The sequence below is a fragment of the Vigna unguiculata genome, chromosome 6 (genome assembly GCF_037176805.1).
Source record: "Vigna unguiculata cultivar grain cowpea cultivar isolate G323 ecotype 2 chromosome 6, ASM3717680v1, whole genome shotgun sequence".
NCBI classification, from domain to species: Eukaryota; Viridiplantae; Streptophyta; class Magnoliopsida; order Fabales; family Fabaceae; genus Vigna; species Vigna unguiculata.
Window position 1 is genome coordinate 34,138,101 of NC_140797.1, and position 19,976 is coordinate 34,158,076.

General features: G+C 30.5%; 1 protein-coding gene across 3 annotated transcripts; it reads right to left on the reverse strand.

Moving 5' to 3' along the window:
• Window positions 1–12,875: 12,875 nt before the first annotated feature.
• Window positions 12,876–16,095, reverse strand: LOC114188925 (uncharacterized). 3 transcript variants are annotated; one of them, XR_014995800.1, is made up of 5 exons: window positions 15,744–16,095; window positions 15,311–15,523; window positions 14,587–14,683; window positions 14,414–14,482; window positions 12,876–13,099 (listed from the first exon to the last, which is right to left on the reverse strand). XR_014995800.1 is itself a non-coding variant. In XM_085674660.1 (2 exons), exons 1-2 carry the CDS (start codon window positions 16,053–16,055, stop codon window positions 14,676–14,678), a joined length of 753 nt encoding a protein of 250 aa, XP_085530786.1. In that variant the 5' UTR covers window positions 16,056–16,095; the 3' UTR covers window positions 14,311–14,675. The 3 variants fall into 3 exon arrangements, 1 of the variants encoding a protein (XP_085530786.1); XR_014995799.1 differs by having other exon boundaries at window positions 15,311–16,095; XM_085674660.1 differs by lacking the exon at window positions 12,876–13,099 and having other exon boundaries at window positions 14,311–14,683; window positions 15,311–16,095.
• Window positions 16,096–19,976: the final 3,881 nt, after the last annotated feature.

Below are 19,976 nucleotides of genomic sequence, written 5' to 3' on the forward strand. Positions count from 1 at the left end.
GTGAAACGGAAGTCGACTTCCGGAAGTGTATGATTTAATCGGAAGTGGAAGTGACGTAAAATTTTTATAGCGTTACGGAAGTGGACTTCCACTCTTTTAAGTCAATTTTTCGCCCGAAAGTCGAGTATTTGTTTGGTAAGTTGTGTGGTGAGTAAATTTTTTCCACTTCCGTGGTTTATCTTGTTTTTCCTTTTTTCCACTTCCGATGCTTTCTATGTTCTACCATGCTTCTTTCTCTTTTTTTTTTTCACTTTTCCACTCCACTTCCGTAGATGGCTTTAGACAAAGTTTTTTTTTTTTCAGTTTTCCACTTCCGTAGATGCTTTTACCCTAAGTTTTGTTTTTTTTTTCTTTCACTCTTCTACTTCCATGCTTTTAGACTTAGTGATATTTTAATTTATTTTATTTTGTAATTTATAATTTTGTTAGGGTTTGAATAATAACTTATGTTTTATTTATTATTTATTTAACTTATATTTACATGAATATTTATTTTTTGTTTATATATTTTTTATTGTTATATTTTTGTGTGTTTTAATTATTATTCGTTTAAATTTACTATTTATTTATTGTGTTTTTGTTTTATATTTTTGAATGAATATTTTTATTGTTTATTGATTTAATTTTATTTATTTTGATTTTTTTATGGTTGAGTGTTTACGTATATTTTATTTTTTTTATACTTATTTAATTGTTTGAGGAATATTTTAATTTTTTTATATTTATTTTATTTTATAAAAAGTGGTATTGATTACTAATGTTAGATTATAGGTGATTAAAATTATCTAAGATGGACGATCTCCCTTTAAATTTCATGGATTCACAAGTAAATTTGAGTTTCATCTTAGATTTCTCTTCTTTTATAAATGAGATGAGTGATAGAGACTATACAAATAAAATTATAATTATTTATAAATAAAATTAATTAATAATGTCATTACGGAACACGTCATTACGTTATTACGGAAGTGGAACTCGCGTACGGAAGTCACGCCACACTCTACGGAAGTCATATGCTCTTACGGAAATCAATAATGTTTACTTTCACGAAACTCAGTTTTAACTACGGAAGTCGACTTCCGTAAGTGCCATTTTTTTTGCGTGGTCTACACTTTTGAACCTGGTTTTATGGAAGTCCACGACTTTCGGGTTTGTGTTTTTACAAATGTATATTCAAATAAAAAAAAAAAACTACATACAGCAAACATGGCAGAAACAATCAAAAAATTAAAAAATTAAAATATACAACAGGGATAGGTTTACTTACCTGTTGGAGAGGAATGGTGAAGGGAAGAGGGAGAGCGGACAAAAAAATAGAAGGAGTGGGGCACGACAGTGAGACACGGTAGAGAGGTGAGTGGGGCAGATGAGAGATAAGGGGTGTGTGGCAGCTAGGATTGAGTGAAAACAAGTAAAACATTAAATAGGAGAGAGAAATATAGATTAATTAATTTAAAATTTAAAAATACTAAAAGGGTAGTTTTGGAATTTATGAAAAGTTTGGAGGTGCAGAAGAAATATTAGGGGTGCAGGAAGAAAACCCCTAAGTTTAAATATTCAATCCGACCCATTTTTTTTGGATTTGACTCGTTTTGATATTTTCTAATTTTAGTATTCATTAATTTTAATTAATTTGATATTTTTGTTAATATTATTTAAATAATTAACGGACAATGAATAATGACTATCATGTATTATATATAAATTATAATTGTATCAGCTGTCAGAAATTCTGAGTTGTCTTTCTCTTTTACTTTATGGGTTCAAATATAGTCTAGTGATTAAAATACTAACATTATTAGTAAATTATAATGAAATTATTTTGTTAGCATAATTTACTTTTGTGTAGCCAAATCTAGTTGTTTGGCCCTAAGAATTATATGCCCGAATATATAATGGAGCCACAATTGCTATAATATATAAAGGAATAGAATCATGATCCCACTTTGTCGACCTGCTTCCATATTTAACTATTGAAAGATGATAAACGTTACTTTCAACAACAATTCAAGAACAGTAAAAGAAATAATAATAGGTTAAATATAGAAAAATAATTTTAAGTCAATCTAAGATATATAATTAACTTTAAAGATCCAAAATCTATAGTAAATATTTGTTTAAGTCCACATCTTGTTAAAATCTGTAATTGAAAAGAAAAATTCTTGGATCAATAACTTATGACTTTATTTTTTGAAAAAATTACATGAAATCATTTCATTTTATATTCTATTACATTTTGTTATATATATATATATAATAGATAATAGATAGACAGAGAAAAAAAAATATGAATAAAATAAAATAACAAGTTCTTTATCACATATATTTTATATCATTCATATTTTTACAATTTTTACAAAATTTTAACACTTATAATATTTCATATTATAATATATGATGCTTAATATTTTATACTGTAATATCACTTTTAGAATTTTATAAGTCCGCATAATTAAGTTCTTACCAAGTTCTGAAAATCAAATTGCAAACTTAAATTGCGAACTTAAACACAAATATTTACTGCACATTAATAATATTAACTATAACGGAGAAACAAAGAATGTTATGAACTCAAATTTTAAGGGCATTAACTCATAACTAATTTTAAGGATATAAAAAATCACATCTGGTGCATGAAACGAACTATATCAGTAAATACGTTGGTCTTAAATCAGAAAGGTTAAAATACTTATTTGGTCCAGGTTTTTGTTGAAAAATCTCAAATAGGTCCTAAGATTTTTTTTAGTCTCAATTAGGTCCATATTTTTGAAAATGTGTAACAATTAGGCCCATTCTGTTAGTATAGAGTTAACGGTGTTAAAGATGTGCCACGTGTCAGCTCCATATTTTTTTGAATTTTTTTGAATTTTTTTAAAATTTTTTTAATTTTTTTAATTTTTTTTTTGAATTTTTTGATTTTTTTTTTGAAAATTATTCATGCCACGTGTCACGTCAGTATTGTGCCACGTGTCAAGTCAGTAAGGTGACACGTGTCAAATAATTGTCTGAATCTCAATTTGGTCCATATATTTGTTATTTTTATTACATTTCAGTCAATTTTTTTAAATATTTTTATTTTAACTTTTTACAAAATTGTTTTAAAATTTTATATTTAAATTTATAAAATTGTTAATTTTAAACCAACTCTAACATTTGTATATAAATTATTTAAAACAATTTTGTAACAAGTTAAAATAAATATTTTAAAATTTTAAAACAAAATATAAAATAAACTTAATATTATTAAATTGTTTAATAAAAATATCATTATAAAATTTATATAAAAGTTAAATTTGATTTCAATTTGAAAATGATGAAATTGAAAATTAAAAAAAAAAATGGACTGAAATATAATTAAAATAACAAATATATGGACCAAATTGAGATTCAAACAATAACTTGACACGTGGCATGAATAATTTTCAAAAAAAATTTAAAAATTAAAAAAAAATTAAAAAAAAAATTAAAAAAAAAATTAAAAAATTCAAAAAAATGAGAAGCTGACACGTGGCATATCCTTAACACCGTTAACTCTATACTAACGGAATGAGCCTAATTGTTACACATTTTCAAAAATATGGACCTAATTGAGACTAAAAAAAATCTTAGGACCTATTTGAGATTTTTCAACAAAAACATGGACGAAGGGAGTATTTTAACCAATCAGAAAATAGTTTTTTATATCTAAATTTTGACAACATTTTATTATAATTTAAAATAATATTTTCTGAATAATTTTCTATTTTTTCAATTTTTTATATTTTAAAATCACTTAAAAAATTTGACCTCAAATTATAAAAAAAAAATTATCAGAATTTAATTTTCAAAATATCAGTCCTTTTACATTATCAAATTATACAAACTATATAAAAAATAAAGAGCGTACTGAGTTCATTATTCCTCCCTCCAGACAGAATTATTGGACTGGACAGTGCGTGGAAGCTACTGTGGTCCATAAAAATAGACATCTCTGAGTATAGCACCATTGAAATTACCTTGAGTGTGTCCTCCTATATTATTAATCAACCCCGTGGCTTGTGCAGCTGTATGAATCACAGCCACAGTTTGTGCAGCTTTGTTAATGGCTTTCTTAGCTTTTCCAGAAGGTGGTGTGCAACCGTACTCATCTCTTTTCAACAGTGTGTATCTTTGGGCTTCAAATTCACTTTCAGCATTTTCAGTCAACCCTTTCGGTGGCTCCCCTGACACCTCTCGCTTACTCGCCAAACCTAGTTTCTCCGTCAACAGCAAAGACTCACCCATCCAAGGACCATTGAATCCCACGCTAAGTCCTGTCTCTTTATTACAATGAATGTTCACAAAATATTTAAGCAGCGCTTTATCACCAACATCATAAAAATAGCCAAGCTCCCAAAATGTTCTCTCCATCATACGATCTAGCTTTTGTTCTGTGGGCTTCAAATAAATAATAGATGGTCTGTTGTCACACCAATACGTGAACCCTGCGGATTCACCCCACAAGTATGGAGTTACATCCCCTTGTTGAGAAACTACGACTTCCCCGAACTTGCAATCGCCTCTGCTGTCTCTCAGAGCACTGATCTTCACATGACATCGTGCTTGATGGATTTTACACATGTCGCTAGCAAGTCTACATAGTACCATGTCTGTATCCACGCTCAATCGTAAAATACTGCTTCTGAATACATCCTCGACTGAAGTGTAAACAAGAGCGTATTCTTCAGCAAATTCTGAACTTGACCATTTGTAAAGCTCGATCTTCACAGATTTGTTCAATGATGATTTTCCCATAGAGGATATTGTTTCTTTGAATGATGAGTTTCCCATGGAGGATATTGTTTCTTTGATAGATATAACTATGTCACTCAAGGTTGCTGCATCATGGGCAACGCGTATCATATATATATAATTGGATAATGATATTTTTTCAAACAAAATTACAAGAAAGTTTGACAAATTAGTTTTTTTAAGATAAAAAAATAATACTTTATTTCTTTATTTTTATTAAAAAATAAAAAATTAATCTATTTTATTTTATTTATAGAAATTTTGTCAAATTTATTAAAAAACAATTTACCAATAAATAATTTTCTTATATAATTTTTAAGGACCAGGGTGATATTATATTAATATACTTTAATCGAATTAATTATAAAAGTAATTATTTTATTAGTAAATGAAAATGTCTTGTTTTTAGTTCTTTTAAAACCGTCCTGCACTAAACACACATGCATATTTTATTAGGAAAATGCTTTCTATAATTTTGTGTATTATATTGTTACGTGGGATCAACTGTTAATCTGATTAACGATACTATATAATTTGCTTTGTGTATATATTATCAGTCATTTTAGAATGAGGTTGTTTTGTTTTCATATTACTTTTTTATTTTCAAAGAATAATGTTGGCATATATACGGTACCACAAAGATAAGGGAATCGAATCTTAACCATGCGGTTTATCTATCTTCTTCCTTGCTTTCACAATTGAAAATGTGCTTCATGTTTTGAGGTCTTGAGTAAGAAATCCAATTATGTCAACAGATCAGAGTATTGGGAGAATTTCGAATAACTTTTGATACATTATAACGAAGAAATTTCGATTGATTTTTTTTTGGAAGATAGATATCACCATATAGGCACGTCAATTGTGTGAGCTCATACCCCTGTAGGTGAACGATTAAGAAAAAGATTTACGCACTCTAAATAAAACATCATTCCTTAATTTCAATAACATTTCAAATTTCTTACCGTATTTTCCTTTTCGTGATTAATATGAGGCTTAATTAATGTTTTGGTCATCTAATTTTTTGGTTCGGTTCATTTTGGTTTCTTTATTTTGTTTGGTTTAATTTGGTCTTTGAATTCTTTTAAAAGGTTCAATTTCGTTCCTGCCGTTAAATTGATGTTAACACCGTCTTCGTACATAACACATGTCATTTTGTGAAATTTTGAATTTTTTTTCATTTTTTTTGAAATTTTAAAAAGTAAATAAACTGTAACATGTCACTTTATGGTTGTGAGACGTGTCAATTTAAGAATTTTTTATTTTTTATTTAAAAAAACATATACTGTCACATGGCAGGTCACGATCGTGTCACATGTCAAACTAACATTGGTTGTTTTCAATTTAGTACCCCTATTTGAGATTTTGGTTCAATTTTGTTCCCCAATTTTTTTAAAATGATTCAATTTTGTCCTATCCAATGTGAGACTAAATTAATAATTAAGATTAATTATAACTTATGTATTTATGTTAAAATAATATTTTATCATTTATACATCAAATTACTCTCTAAATACTCATGTTATTTTATTTCTTACATCTTTTTCACTTGTAAATTTTCACACTTGAAAATAATAATTTGAATAGTTAGGTAGAGTAATTTGATTTATAAATATATTAAAAATTATTTTAACATGTATATATAAGTTGTAATTAAACTTAATTACTAATTTGGTCTCAAATTAGAGAGGACAAAATTGAATCATTTAAAAAATCGGGGGACTAAATTGAATCAAAATTGTAAATAGAGGAACTAAATTGAAAACAATCAATATTAGCTTGACACGTGACACAATCGTGATCTGCCACATGGCAGTATTTTTTTTTAATAATAAATAAAAAATAAATAAAAAGTTCTTAAATTGACACGTGTCATAACCATAAAGTGACATATGGCAGTTTATTTTTTTTAAAAAAAATTTTTGAAAAAATTTAAAAAATTAAAAAAAAAGTTAAAATTTTTAAAATTCCACAAGATGACATGTGACATGTACAGAGACGGTGTTAATGTCAACTTAACGACATGGACCAAATTGAACATTTTTAAAGAATTAGATGACCAAATTGAATAAAAAAAAAATAAGAGGATGAAAATGAACCTAACCAACAAATTAAGGAATCAAAATAGAAATTAAGCCTTAATATAAATGATTAGCAAATTCAACATGGTTAAGCAATATTTTTTTATCAGTAATATACTTTTCCATTATAAAACCAAATAATAAATCTAGAGCTATAATTTACAGCTTTCTCATATACATCCTGATAATTATTTAATAAGTTTATGGTTGGTAGGCTGAATCAAATGTGGTAGGATAGGCATACAAAGGACAAACCTTCTATTTGTTTTGCGACTGTGGTTATTGGAATGCAGTAAAATCTTCTTTCAGCAACAGTACAGGCTTCTGAACTATGGCTTCAATTGCAGTTTTTGGCCTATAGACTTTGGATTCAAATGCAGATTTTGCTACTCAAAGTTGGAAAGGGTACAAAAGGCACAAAAGAAGGAGTTCATGTTGGGTTTATATATTTCATCATATGGATTATAGGCATTTAAAGATTGTGGTTATATATATATGATATTGGTCTTATACATATAAAGTATTTGACATTACTTTTATCCAAAAAATCTTAAGACAAGGGTGATATGGACCTTTATTCTTATATAGCGTTTAACTTTGTCTATTTTATCAATGTGGGACTCCACTCTGATACTACTGTTGGGATATGTTTCATATGGTTTGATTATAATTATTGAGAGATTGTGGTTCTATATATATGATATAAGTCTTACATGTATAAGGGATTTGACACCACTTTTACTCTAAATCTACAATAGTATTATCGACATTTATTCTTATATAACGTTTAACTTTGTCTATTTTATCTAATGTAAGACTTTGACTCACACTTGAATTATTCTCAACATTTCAAACATGTTTTCTGGGAGGGTCATCCATTCTTGTTGGGTGTGCAGACATGCTAATCTTTCTTAAAGTCTTTATGACCACCTGGACTAATCTTTGTTTTTTTGTCTTTCTTTTATCCGTGTTGGTCTCTTTAGTTCTTTTTACAATAGGCTCTGGTCTAGTGTCTTTGTTTTGTCACTATGTTTGTGTATTAGTAGAGTAAGATCTTTGCAAGACTTTAAACTTTTCGGTTTATATATAGGTTGAATTACCCCGAGACTTCCTATATTTTAACTCTTTTCTACTGATTAAAAAAAAGTTTCATCTTATTTCATACCAAAATTAAGTTTTCTGTATTAAGTGATTTTATTAAAATATTTTATTTTATTTAATCAATACTCAAAATCAACATTCAACAAAATATTTTCAAACGATTAATAGAACAAAAGCAAGTATATATATATATATATATATATATATATATATATATATATATATATATATATATGACCCATCAAACAGGTATAACAAAATGCACTATTCATTTAATTTACAGTAGTATTACATTTGACCTATTATTGACCTGAATGGCAAGAAGAAAGATGAAAAACGAAAACTCAACACAAAGATTTCGAAAGGTAGAAGAAAAGAGAAGATATTGTGAGATCATTTTAACTCTTTTTGCAAAAACAGTTTTAATGAGTCCATTTATTCTTGAGTTAATTTTTACTTTTAAAATGAGGATCTTACATATCTCAATTTCAATTGCAAAGAATATATTACAAATTCTGATAGCAACGTCACATTACAGGAGTTCTAACATATTTATTCCTCTATATGAAGAAGGCAAAAGAATAACAACTTTTGAAATGGAGAGTAAAGAAAATACAACTTTAAGAAATCAGCTAGCTTCCATACAACATATTCTTGCTCGTTTATAATTATTAGTTGGTTTATAGAGTTAATAATCCTTTTGAAATACCGTACTATATGGATTTGAATTTGTAATTTGAAAATTACATCACAAGTACATCGCTTACATCAGAAAGTCTTATCTAATTATCAGACTAATTACTTTATCAGCCCACGCTATTAAAAAATAGAAAAATATATTATAAATTACAAAATTATTGGTATTATCGTCGAAACATTACCGAAAGAAATAGATTTGTCAATAAATTGAATTTTCGACAATTCCATCAATTAGTTTTTAAATTTTAATTACCGATAGATTTTATCAACATTTTTTTTATATAAATTCATCAATATATAAATCTTCATAACTGAAGAATTTTTTTGTTGCTAATACAGATTTTCATTACTAATGAATTTTTCATCAGTAAAAATCTATTGGTAATTTAAAGTTTTTATTATCTACAATTTTTTTCATCGCGAAAAAATTATCGTCCAAATATGAAATATCATAAATTGTCGATGAATAAAATTCGTTAGTAATTACTTATTTTAAAATTCGTTAGTAATATTTGTTGATAAATTAAAATTTATATTATCGACAAATATTTTTATCGATAAAAAGTGTAACAAAATTTTCACTGAAATTTGACGAGATAAATATTAAGTTGGTGGTAAAAAAAAGAAAAGAAGAAGAAGAAAGAGGAAAAGAAGCATGAAAAAGATAAGGAGGCAGAGGAAGTAAGAGATGTCATAAGTGCAATGACAACATGGTTGTGACGTGACAACAATGGTGGCAGAGTAATGGTGTTGCGACGACATTGTGGTGGTATTGTCGCATTAGTGTAGAAGTAGAAAGAGAAAAAAAGAAGAAAGAAGAAAAAGTGAGAGAAGGTAATGGAGAAGAATAAGGAAGAAAAAGTGAACAAGGAGTCATCGACGATGATAAACAGAAGGAAGAAGAACAAATGAAAAGATAAAAGGAAGAAGAAGAAAGGAAGAAAAAGAAGATGAACCAGATCACAATATCTACCAACACATTTATGGATGATTTTTTCCATCGATAATTACCGACATATTTTTTATTTGATTGGTAAAATGTTTATTGATGATGATTTTTTCGACAAATTTTTGTTCATCAGTAATCTATTGATAATTTTGATTTATCAATTGATTTTAGGCATTATTAATGAATTTTAACCGTCAATAATATAATTTTTTTTAGTAATTTTTAAGTGCAAATATGAAATTAAACATACACCAACCTTTTGAAATCAAAAGTTTTATTATTTATGTTTGAAAGTAAACTAAGAAACCTAATTCAGTTTCATAAAATTAATTTATAGGGTGAAGATTTATATTTATTTGTATATTAAATTTAATCATGTTTTTAGTTCATGGAGAATAGAATATGAAAATATTAAATTAGTTTTTAAAAATTGATATCGGTTAAATTATGACATTATTACATATGATATAAAAAATTATTTAAAAAAATTAAGTTAATATATATATATATATATATATATATATATATATATATAATAAATGATTTAGTGGTCTATTCTAATGTGATGTTAATTATTTTTAATTTTCTTTTAATTAATAAATATGTGTTATTGTTTGATTACTTTATATTAAGTTGACACTAACTAAAATCAATACTAAAAAATAAATAAAGTTAGCATCGATTAACTAACATTATTATGTTTATTTTTATTATTTATATTTATTTAAATCAATGTTTATTAAATTAAATTTTTTGTCTTCATTGCAATGAGTAGGAGTAAATCATATAAATAGATTAAACTTATCTTATACTAAAATTTTTATAAATAGATTAAACTCATGTTTTGTTGGTGCCAATTTCATATATTAGATTGCACTAATGTCTTATTACTATTATCTTTTCTTAGTAATTTTCTTTTTTCCGAAAGACTCATCAACTATACTTGACATTCAAAAGTTAACATAAATAATAGTTTCTATAATTTTAGAGCAGATTTCACACGCAACATAAATCCGACAGAGTTAAATAATTAAGATAATCCATGCTTATTTTGTTATATATATATATATATATATATATATATATATATATATATATATATATATTAAGACATTAAAAATTAAAAATAGAAATAAAGCAAATTTCATTAAAAATAACAACTTGAGTCCCATAACATATTAAATTAGATTACATAATTGTGGAGTGAAGTGTAAACAAGAGTGTACGTACTCTTCAGAAAATTCAGAACTGAACCATTTGTATAGGTCAATCTTCACATATGGCATTCACCACTTATACTCAAGGTTGCTTCATCATCACCAACAACACCTCCATTAAATTTGTGTGTATATAGCTACTACAGAACCGTGGAATCAGATGCATATAAACATAATTTGGTGTAAATTCGATGGTTCACACCCAAATTGGAACACAGAATTTAGCATCTATTCAATCACTTTGTAACTTTTGAAGAAAAATTCGATTCAAATTTGAAGAAAGACAGAGCTAGACACGTTAGTCCTATGACCTCATACACAAACGTAGGTGTATACACACAAACATAACTTTATATTCTTTCTTAATAATTCTTCTCTAACAAAATTTATTTCTTAATTTCAACAACATTTCCAGCTTATCACACTATTTGTTTCTCTCGTTTTCCCTTTATTTTTTAAATGTTTGCACTAATCAAGTGCAAATTATTGATAATTAAGTACTGTTTTTGCCAGTGATAAAATTTTATATCTTAAATTCAAACAATAATTTCTAAAATGTATAATATACTGCCATTTTCATGTAGTTAACCCTGTATAATTTTCAACATGTTTACTCTAATTTTGACATCAAAAAACATTTTTCTTTTTTTTAATTAAAATATAAAATTACTACAATTTATTTAATCAATACTCAAAAATCATTATTATGCATGATGAAATATTTTTAAATCACTAGAAAAAAAAATTTTCAACTTATCGTAGCTGTATTTACGTATTTGTTATAGGCTAAATACACAGTAGAACAATGGGATGTTGTCCTTCTTGTTTAAGATTTTGCAACCATGTTGAGCAACCACAACTTCCCCGAACTTGCAATCTCCGTTGCTGTCTCGTAGAGCAGTGACCTTGCCATGAAATTGTGCTGGGTGACTTTTGCACATGTTGTCAGCAATTCTACATAGCACCATGTCTGCGTTGACACTAAATCTTAAAGTGGTGGTTTTGGATGCATCGTCGAGTGAAGTGTAAACCAGAGCGTACTCTTCAGCAAATTCAGAACTTGATCATTTGTAAACTTCAATCTTAAAATATGTGCTGAATGGGCTTCCCATAGAGCCAACCCGTGTATTTGTTTTGTAATATTATGACACTCACCACTAACTCAACTCAAGGTTGCTCCATCACCAACAACACCTACACTTGTATATATGTAGCTTATAGAGAACGGTGGAATCAGATGCATATATACATAATTCGTAATTTCGATGGTTCACATCCAAATTGGAAGATAGAATTTAACATCTATTCAATCACAAATGGACAACCACAAAACATCCAATGCTTTACGAACTCTGCGATGACCTTTGCAGCTTTAGAAGGTAAAAATTCGATTCAAATTTGAAGATAGAGTTGCACGTTAGTGCTATGACCTCATACACCAACGTAGGTGTATCACATAAAGATAAGTTTATTCTCTCTTAATATAACTCTAGTGGGCATCGAGAAGTAAGTTGGAGAGATCGAGAGTCACCGGGTTATTATTAAGGTAAATTTCACTTGAAAGACAAACTTCATGCCAGTCGATGGAAAGCTAAACGTTATGAAGAATCGAAGACCGATAGTCCAATATTTTAGAAAAATATTTTTCACAATTACGTTTTGATAACGTTTTCTTATAAGTTTAGATGTCATTTTTTTTCTTATTTTCAATATTTAAAAACCATTTAAAAATTAACACATCATATTATTAAAGAAAATTGTAAAAATTTAATAATCAGAAAATCATTATCCCACTATTATATTATTTTTACATATTGTAAATCAATTTCTTTTACTAAATAATTAAAATGTCTAATCGTAATTCGTCATAGAAATAATTTATGTTACTGATAGCACAAACGTATGTCGCATCTAATTGTAACCATTATTGTAACGAAAGATTTATTAATTAAAGAAGAACTATTACCTCTTTAATTAGTAAGTTATAGTCGTGAAGAATGTAACGTCCCATTTAATTATTAAGCGAAATTAAAAGAAACATCACACAAAATAGTAAGGTAGCATAGTCCTGGAATCCTTAACACAACCCCTACAAACTGGACACACCACGATGCCAACGGAAACCAGATAAAAATCTAACAAAAGAGTACAATAGTAAGGCATAGAGCAATACATGGGCCGTAGCCCTAAAGAAAAACCCATGAAGAAAAGAAACATAAAGTCCGGCCCAGATGGCAAAGCAACGGAATCGCCATTTTCTTGCTGACGGCGGGAACCTCGTCCATCTGCTCCATCAATTAAATTGATGATCATCGCAAGAAAGAAGAGCCACATACAAGACAACCATGCAACAAACAGGGTAAGCTAGAGCCAACAACATTTTCATCATACAGTCAAATATACTTTCACCATTCAATATCCATACAACAACCAAGCATGTTATGACTTTTCAATCAATACACTACAACTCGACTCGACTCATCCGGATACGTATAACCTGGTCGGATTCAGTGGATGCTTGCACTTGTGGTGGATACCTCTGCTCACCCCCGAGCTATGTGTTACAAGTGTTACGATGGATCAATTTTCCCTCACCACAAGGTTAGCCCTTAATAAATTTCAGGCCTCCTGCTACTCTCACCACAGGAGTCAGTCCGCTCTAGGTGAGACTAACTAACTCCTTAGAGTGTCAGGATGCAACCTTACCTTGAATCCTTACCTAGTTATACAGATGGGGCACCACCATGGACACCCACTAACAGGGACCATGGAATTACGTCCCGATCACTGAAGCGCGACCCTGAAGGTCTCACCTAGAGACCCCAAGGAATTATGCACTAACACAGACAAAACATGGTCACACAGTCAAATAGTATTCGTCATACAAGGATATATTCATTATGTCAACCTTTAGAACCAATACCTTTCATGTTTCCAATTCCAACGCATTCCAACTCATCATAACCCATCCATGCACATAGGACTCAACTCATCTCGTTATCATGCCTCTTTAATATTAACCACCTCATTTAGTTCACATGCCAAGTTCATACCAAACCCCTCACCTACAATCCATGAATCGTACCACGTATACATGACACTCCATTATATATTTCCCATCATAGCAATCATACTTAAACAATTATCAACCATCCAAGAGCAACAAAGCAAACCAACAACGCATCTTCTCGCTCAGCCCCTCGCTCAGGCGAGACGTGCTCGCTCAGGCGAGCCCCCTTCGCCTAGGCGAGGGCTCCAAAAAAAGAAGCAGGATCACACGCGGGATCTCGCTTAGGCGAGATCCCTCTCGCCTGGGCAAGGTGCTCGCTCGCTCAAAAAGCCGAGCTGGTCGCCTGGGCGACCTTTCGCGCAAAAGTCCTGGGTGAGTCCCTGCTTATCTCGTCTAGGCGAGACTGGCTCGCTTGGGCGAGATTAACAGGTCTCGCCACTGTTCTCCTGTAACAGTAGCACCCACCAAATCCAAACAACACACCAAAACATTTCAAGCACTCAGAACATCAAATCAGCCCAAGACTCTCAACACACAAGTAAAACAACAGTAAAAATGTGGTACACGAGTGGGTTCTAGCTTCCCTTACCTAGAAGGGTTTAACACAGGATTTGGCAAGCAACGTAGAGCACAGCAGCTCCAAGCAGAGACTTAGGAGCTGGAAAACAGAGATATAGAAGTACAACAGGGTTACCATGTGATCTTTAACTGAACCCATGAAAGACAGCCCGGAAAGGAAAGCAAGGTTCAAGACCAACTTACACGAAATGAAGAGGACTCTTGAGCTGGTGCGAGTGAGCGGGAGCTAACCCTAGCAGAGCTAAAGTTTTGGCGCACGGGGAAGATGACGACTACGTTTCTGAAAGTGAATAGAAGTGTGAATTAGGGCAACACGAAGGGCTTTTATCCTATAAACCAGCCTTTAGGCCCAACTGCTGTAGGGCAACCCTTAAAAAGAAGGGAGCAGAATAAATGGACCTTACAAAGAACACGCAAAGAATCTTCCTAATTTTTAGTTATCTTGTGATCTTAAGGAAAAAAATGTTATCATATACGCAAGTGTAGACTCATATTCAGATTCCTAATTAGTTTAATATATCATAAACGTATTCTTAGCAATATATAAAGTCCGTTCTTGGCATCGAATATAGCAGAAATATGCATGAAGGGATTGCTTTATTCATTTATTTTATTAATGTGTTGATTCTTTTTTCCTACATTGCTTAAATTTAAAAGCATGATGGCTTAGATGGATATGTAGAGAGATTAATTTAGGTTAAACCAAAATTACAATACATATCTATGTAAAACACTGTATCAACCCAGAGCTGCAATAGTTTATCGAAATTTGTTTATTCAGAAAACGATCATAATACACATTTTCTGCAGAAAAAACTACTCCATGCAGTTCCTGCATGTTTTAATTGTGCCTAAGGAGTTTTGTAATTCATAACAACAAAGCATTTTTCGTAACTGGAGCCATTACCGTTGCCTTGAAACCGTGCAGCAGTGTTGTTAACAGTGACTCTCGTTCCTTGCACAGAAGCTTCAGTGCCACCACTGTTCCCTCTCCCTTCTGCTTGTAAGAGGATATATTCGTTCCCTGTGAACGCACTCTCAACAAAAGCATTGATATATTTTGGGGGTTCTCCATTGACCTGGCGCTGAATCTGTGGAGTAGAGCGTTCAAGCAAACTTTCTGTGTTCAAACGTAGAATATTTAATTTGAAGGGGCCTCTAAACGTGACCGAAAGTCCATTCACTTTATGGCATTCAATGTTCACGTAAAAACCCAGTTCCATTCTAAGGCCTTGAGAACAATAATGCTCAACCTTCCAAGTCATTTTATTCACACCGGGAAGCGTCACATAATAGACAGAAACTCTCTTCTGACAGAATATTATAGTGCCGAAGCTTACCTTGTCGTCGTTAGTGGATGATGGAGAATAAGTAGTGCCTGCTTCAACCACTCTCACCAGACGATAGTTGAAATATCCGTAGTTATTATCTCTTTCAGCGATGAGCTCCATGTGGACGCGAACGGGGTGATCATCGCACAAACAGTCTGCGAGTCTCAGTAACACCTTTTCTGCTCTCACGCTCAAACGAAAGATGCTGAACTTAGATTTATCATTGATGCAAGTGTATACCACAGCGTACTCTTGAGGATATTCTGCACTTGACCATTTGTAGAGCTCTATCTCCAGATCTAAACTCCATATATTTCCCATGCTGGAATTGGTGTGTGTATTTGTATCACCACTGCTACACTTGTATATGGATGCTATGCTATCAGGAAATGTTTAGGGTTTTAAATATAACTAGCGTGTTGCTTGTAATAGACTCTGAAGCAAGATACCACCCTTAATGGTGTGTCCCCACATTGACATAGATGACCGGTTAAACATGTGTTAGATAATCTATGGAAGTGTCGAATTTTAAAATTTTTGTTTTTTTTTTTTTGAGTGGACCTTATAATTATGACTAAAACCAAGTCAAGTACATGTTGTCCGATGATTTAATTTACAATAATGATATTTGAACTTCATTTTTAGACTCAATTTTGACATTGCGAACGTGACACCGTATTTAAGTTTTAAAAATTGATTTTCATTAAATGAAATTAATCCTTGCACGTGTGGACAATTGTGGAGGCAAAAGGGAAAAGGGTTTCAAAGAGAGAAAGGAGAAGCATGTTCTTTGGTTGAGAGAAGACAAAGGTGACTGAGAGAAGACATCAACGTGAAGACATCGAAGAGAAGACTTATTTCTATTGTTGTCATCGATGCCAACAGTGGTTTGTAATTTTCCTTTTATTGTATCTCACACCTTTCCCAAACCTTCATCTTCATCATTTTTGTCACCCAACTATGATTTGTTAATCTTTTTTGCAGAGAGAACCCACAACCCAAACATCTAAATGTTTGGTTTTTGTGAGATTCATCAGCAAAGTTGAAACATTGGGTTTATTTAAGTAAAAAATCAAATCTTTGGGCAATAGGAGTCATTGCAAACAATGGATGCAGTATGAGTGATTACAAGGCTGGGAGAATCAAGTTTTTTGGGTGTTGTTGTTGGAATCCTTCCTTCGTCAACGTTCATTTCATTGTGGGTTCTGTATGTGGGGAGTAGTGCTGGAATAAGTGGGAAGTTTTTCTTCACATTTTGAGCATCAGTTGCAGTAATTTTATGCAAAATATCAAACTTAAATATTAACACAATATGTTCAATGTAATGAAACCATAACTATTTACATTAGTACTAAATTGAAAAACAACTTATTTGGATTCGGGTGATGAAAATATGCCCTATAAGTTATGGACATATGTGGGAAGTACTAATGGATTAAGTGGCGACAACATTTTGACATTATTGTGCTATCATATGATAACAATGAACATTTTAACAACACACCTCCATTATTTTTTGTTTCATTCAAACTTTAGCTTCAACATAAAAACATCATTTACTTTGCCTTGATCAGTCTATACTAAAAATGAATTGCTTTCTGCAGTCACAAATAAGTGGGAAGCAACGTGTAATTAAGTGGGGAGCTGTTGTACAATTTTTGAATAAACATTTCAATTGTCGATTGACACACCTTTACCACAATAGAGTTATATTATTTGTAACTCCCATCACAATTCAATTGTAAAATAAAACAACCATTTACTTGGATTGTACCACTCATTAAAAAAAATGAGGTACCTACTGCTGTCATGCATAAGTGGGGACTTAGGTCAAATTAAGTGGGGACCTGCGGTATATTTTTTGAACAATTTTTTCAAGTTTTGCTAGACATAGATTTTTAATAACACACCTCCAATGTTTTTGGTTTCATTCAAACTTCAGCTTCAACATAAAAGCACAATTTACTTTGTCTTGATTGGTCTTTACAAAAGATTAACTAGTTTCTGTTGTCATTAATAAGTGGTGACCAATGTGTAATTAATTGGGATTTGCACTAAACTTTTTTATTAAGTTTTCCAGGTTTTGCTACACAAAGATTTTTGACAACACACTTCCATTATTTTTGGTTTCATTCAAATTTCAGCTTCAACATAAAAGCATAATTTACTTTGCCTTGATCAGTCTATACTAAAAATGAATTGCTTTCTGCAGTCATAAATAAGTGGGATGCAACGTGTAATTAAGTGGGGAACTGTTGTACACTTTTTGAACAAACATTTCAATTGTCGGTTGGTATACCTTTTCCACAATATAGTTATATTATTTGTAACTCTCATCACAATTCAACTGTAAAATAAAACAACCATTTACTTGGATTGGACTACTCATTAAAAAAAATGAGGTATCTGTTGCTGTCATGCATAAGTGGGGACTTAGGTCAAATTGAGTGGGTACCTGCGGTACATTTTTTGAACAAGTTTTTCAAGTTTTGCTATACATAGATTTTTGATAACACACCTCCAATGTTTTTGGTTTCATTCAAACTTCAATTTCAACATAAAAGCACAATTTACTTTGTCTTGATTGGTCTTTACAAAAGATTAACTAGTTTTTGTTGTCATTAATAAGTGGTGACCAGGGTGTAATTAATTGGGACATGCGCTACACTTTTTGAATAAGTTTTTGAAGTTTTGCTACACAAAGATTTTTGACAAGATACCTCCATTATTTTTTGTTTCATTTAAACTTCAGCTTCAACATAAAAGCATCATTTACTTTTCCTTGATCAGTCTATACTAAAATGAATTGGTTTCTACAGTCATATATATGTGGGAAGCAACGTGTAATTAAGTGGGGAGCTGCGCTACACTTTTTGAGCAAACATTTTAATTGTCGGTTGTCATACATTTTCCACACCAGAGTTATATTATTTGTAACTTTCACCATAATTCAACTATAAAATAAAACAACCATTTACTTGGATTGGATCACTCCTTAAAAAAAATGAGGTACTTGCTACTGTCATGCATAAGTGGGGTCTTAGGTAAAATTAAGTGGAGACCCGCGGTACATTTTTTGAACAAGTTTTTCAAATTTTGCTAGACATAGATTTTTGATAACACACTTCACTATTTTTGGTTTCATTCAAACTTCAGCTTCAGCATAAAAACACAATTTACTTTGCCTTGATTGGTCTCTACAAAAGATAAGCTGATTTATACTATCATTAATAAGTGGTGACTAAGGTGTAATTAACTGGACCTACGATATACTTTTTGAACAAGTCTTTCAATTTTGGGTTGACAGAACATTTTCACAACATAGGTCCACTGTTTGTGGTTGCCATCACATGTCCAAGTGTAACATAACACAACCATTTACTTGGATTCAATCATTCATCACAAAAAATCAATTGTCTGCTTCTGTCATGCATAAGTGGGAACTTATGTCAAATTAATTAGGAAGTTGCAGTATTTTGTTTTTCAAGTTTTTCTAGACAAACATTTTTGACAACACACCTCCATTGTTTTTTGTTTCATTCAAACTTCAACTACATAAAATCATCATTCAAACTTCACCTCCATTGTTTGTCATTTCCATATAAGTTGAATTGTAACATAAAATCACCATTAACTTTGCCTTCAATTGTCCTTACCATAAATGAAGTGGTTTTTGCTGTCATAATTAAGTGGGGAACACAATGTAATTGAATGTGGAGTTGCAATAGACTTTTTCAACAAGTTTTGAACTTTGCAAATCCAAATTTTTTCACAATACTTTTACACATTAAAAAACATACAACTAATTTTACAATTGCACATTAACAATTTCCTACATGGACAACAATTTGGCATATACAATCACAACTAAATCAAGCAAAATATACATGCACTATTATTTTATACAAAAATATGGTTAATACATAAGTTTTTTAAGTCATACAACAACTCTAACAATTACTACTAATTTGTACATGTTCTGAAGTTTACAACAATCATAAACCTATCAAACTATTTTAAATTCCTTCTCTTTCTATATTCAACAAACAATTTTCATATTGTTAGACTCTTTAACCGCATTCGAGGTTCTGCCTTCATATAGTCATACATATTGATATGTTGTCATGTTCTCATCATGACCAAGACCTGCAAATAAAAAGATAATTGTGTATTATAATTATTGGAAATTGAAGAGGTTTGTTAGTATACTTAGTAACAAAAATGACAATGGAAGTGTTTACA

Bases quoted from the DNA above. Each gene is read 5' to 3' on its own strand.
- LOC114188925 (XM_085674660.1), bottom strand. From the start codon at position 16,055: ATGGGAAATATATGGAGTTTAGATCTGGAGATAGAGCTCTACAAATGG.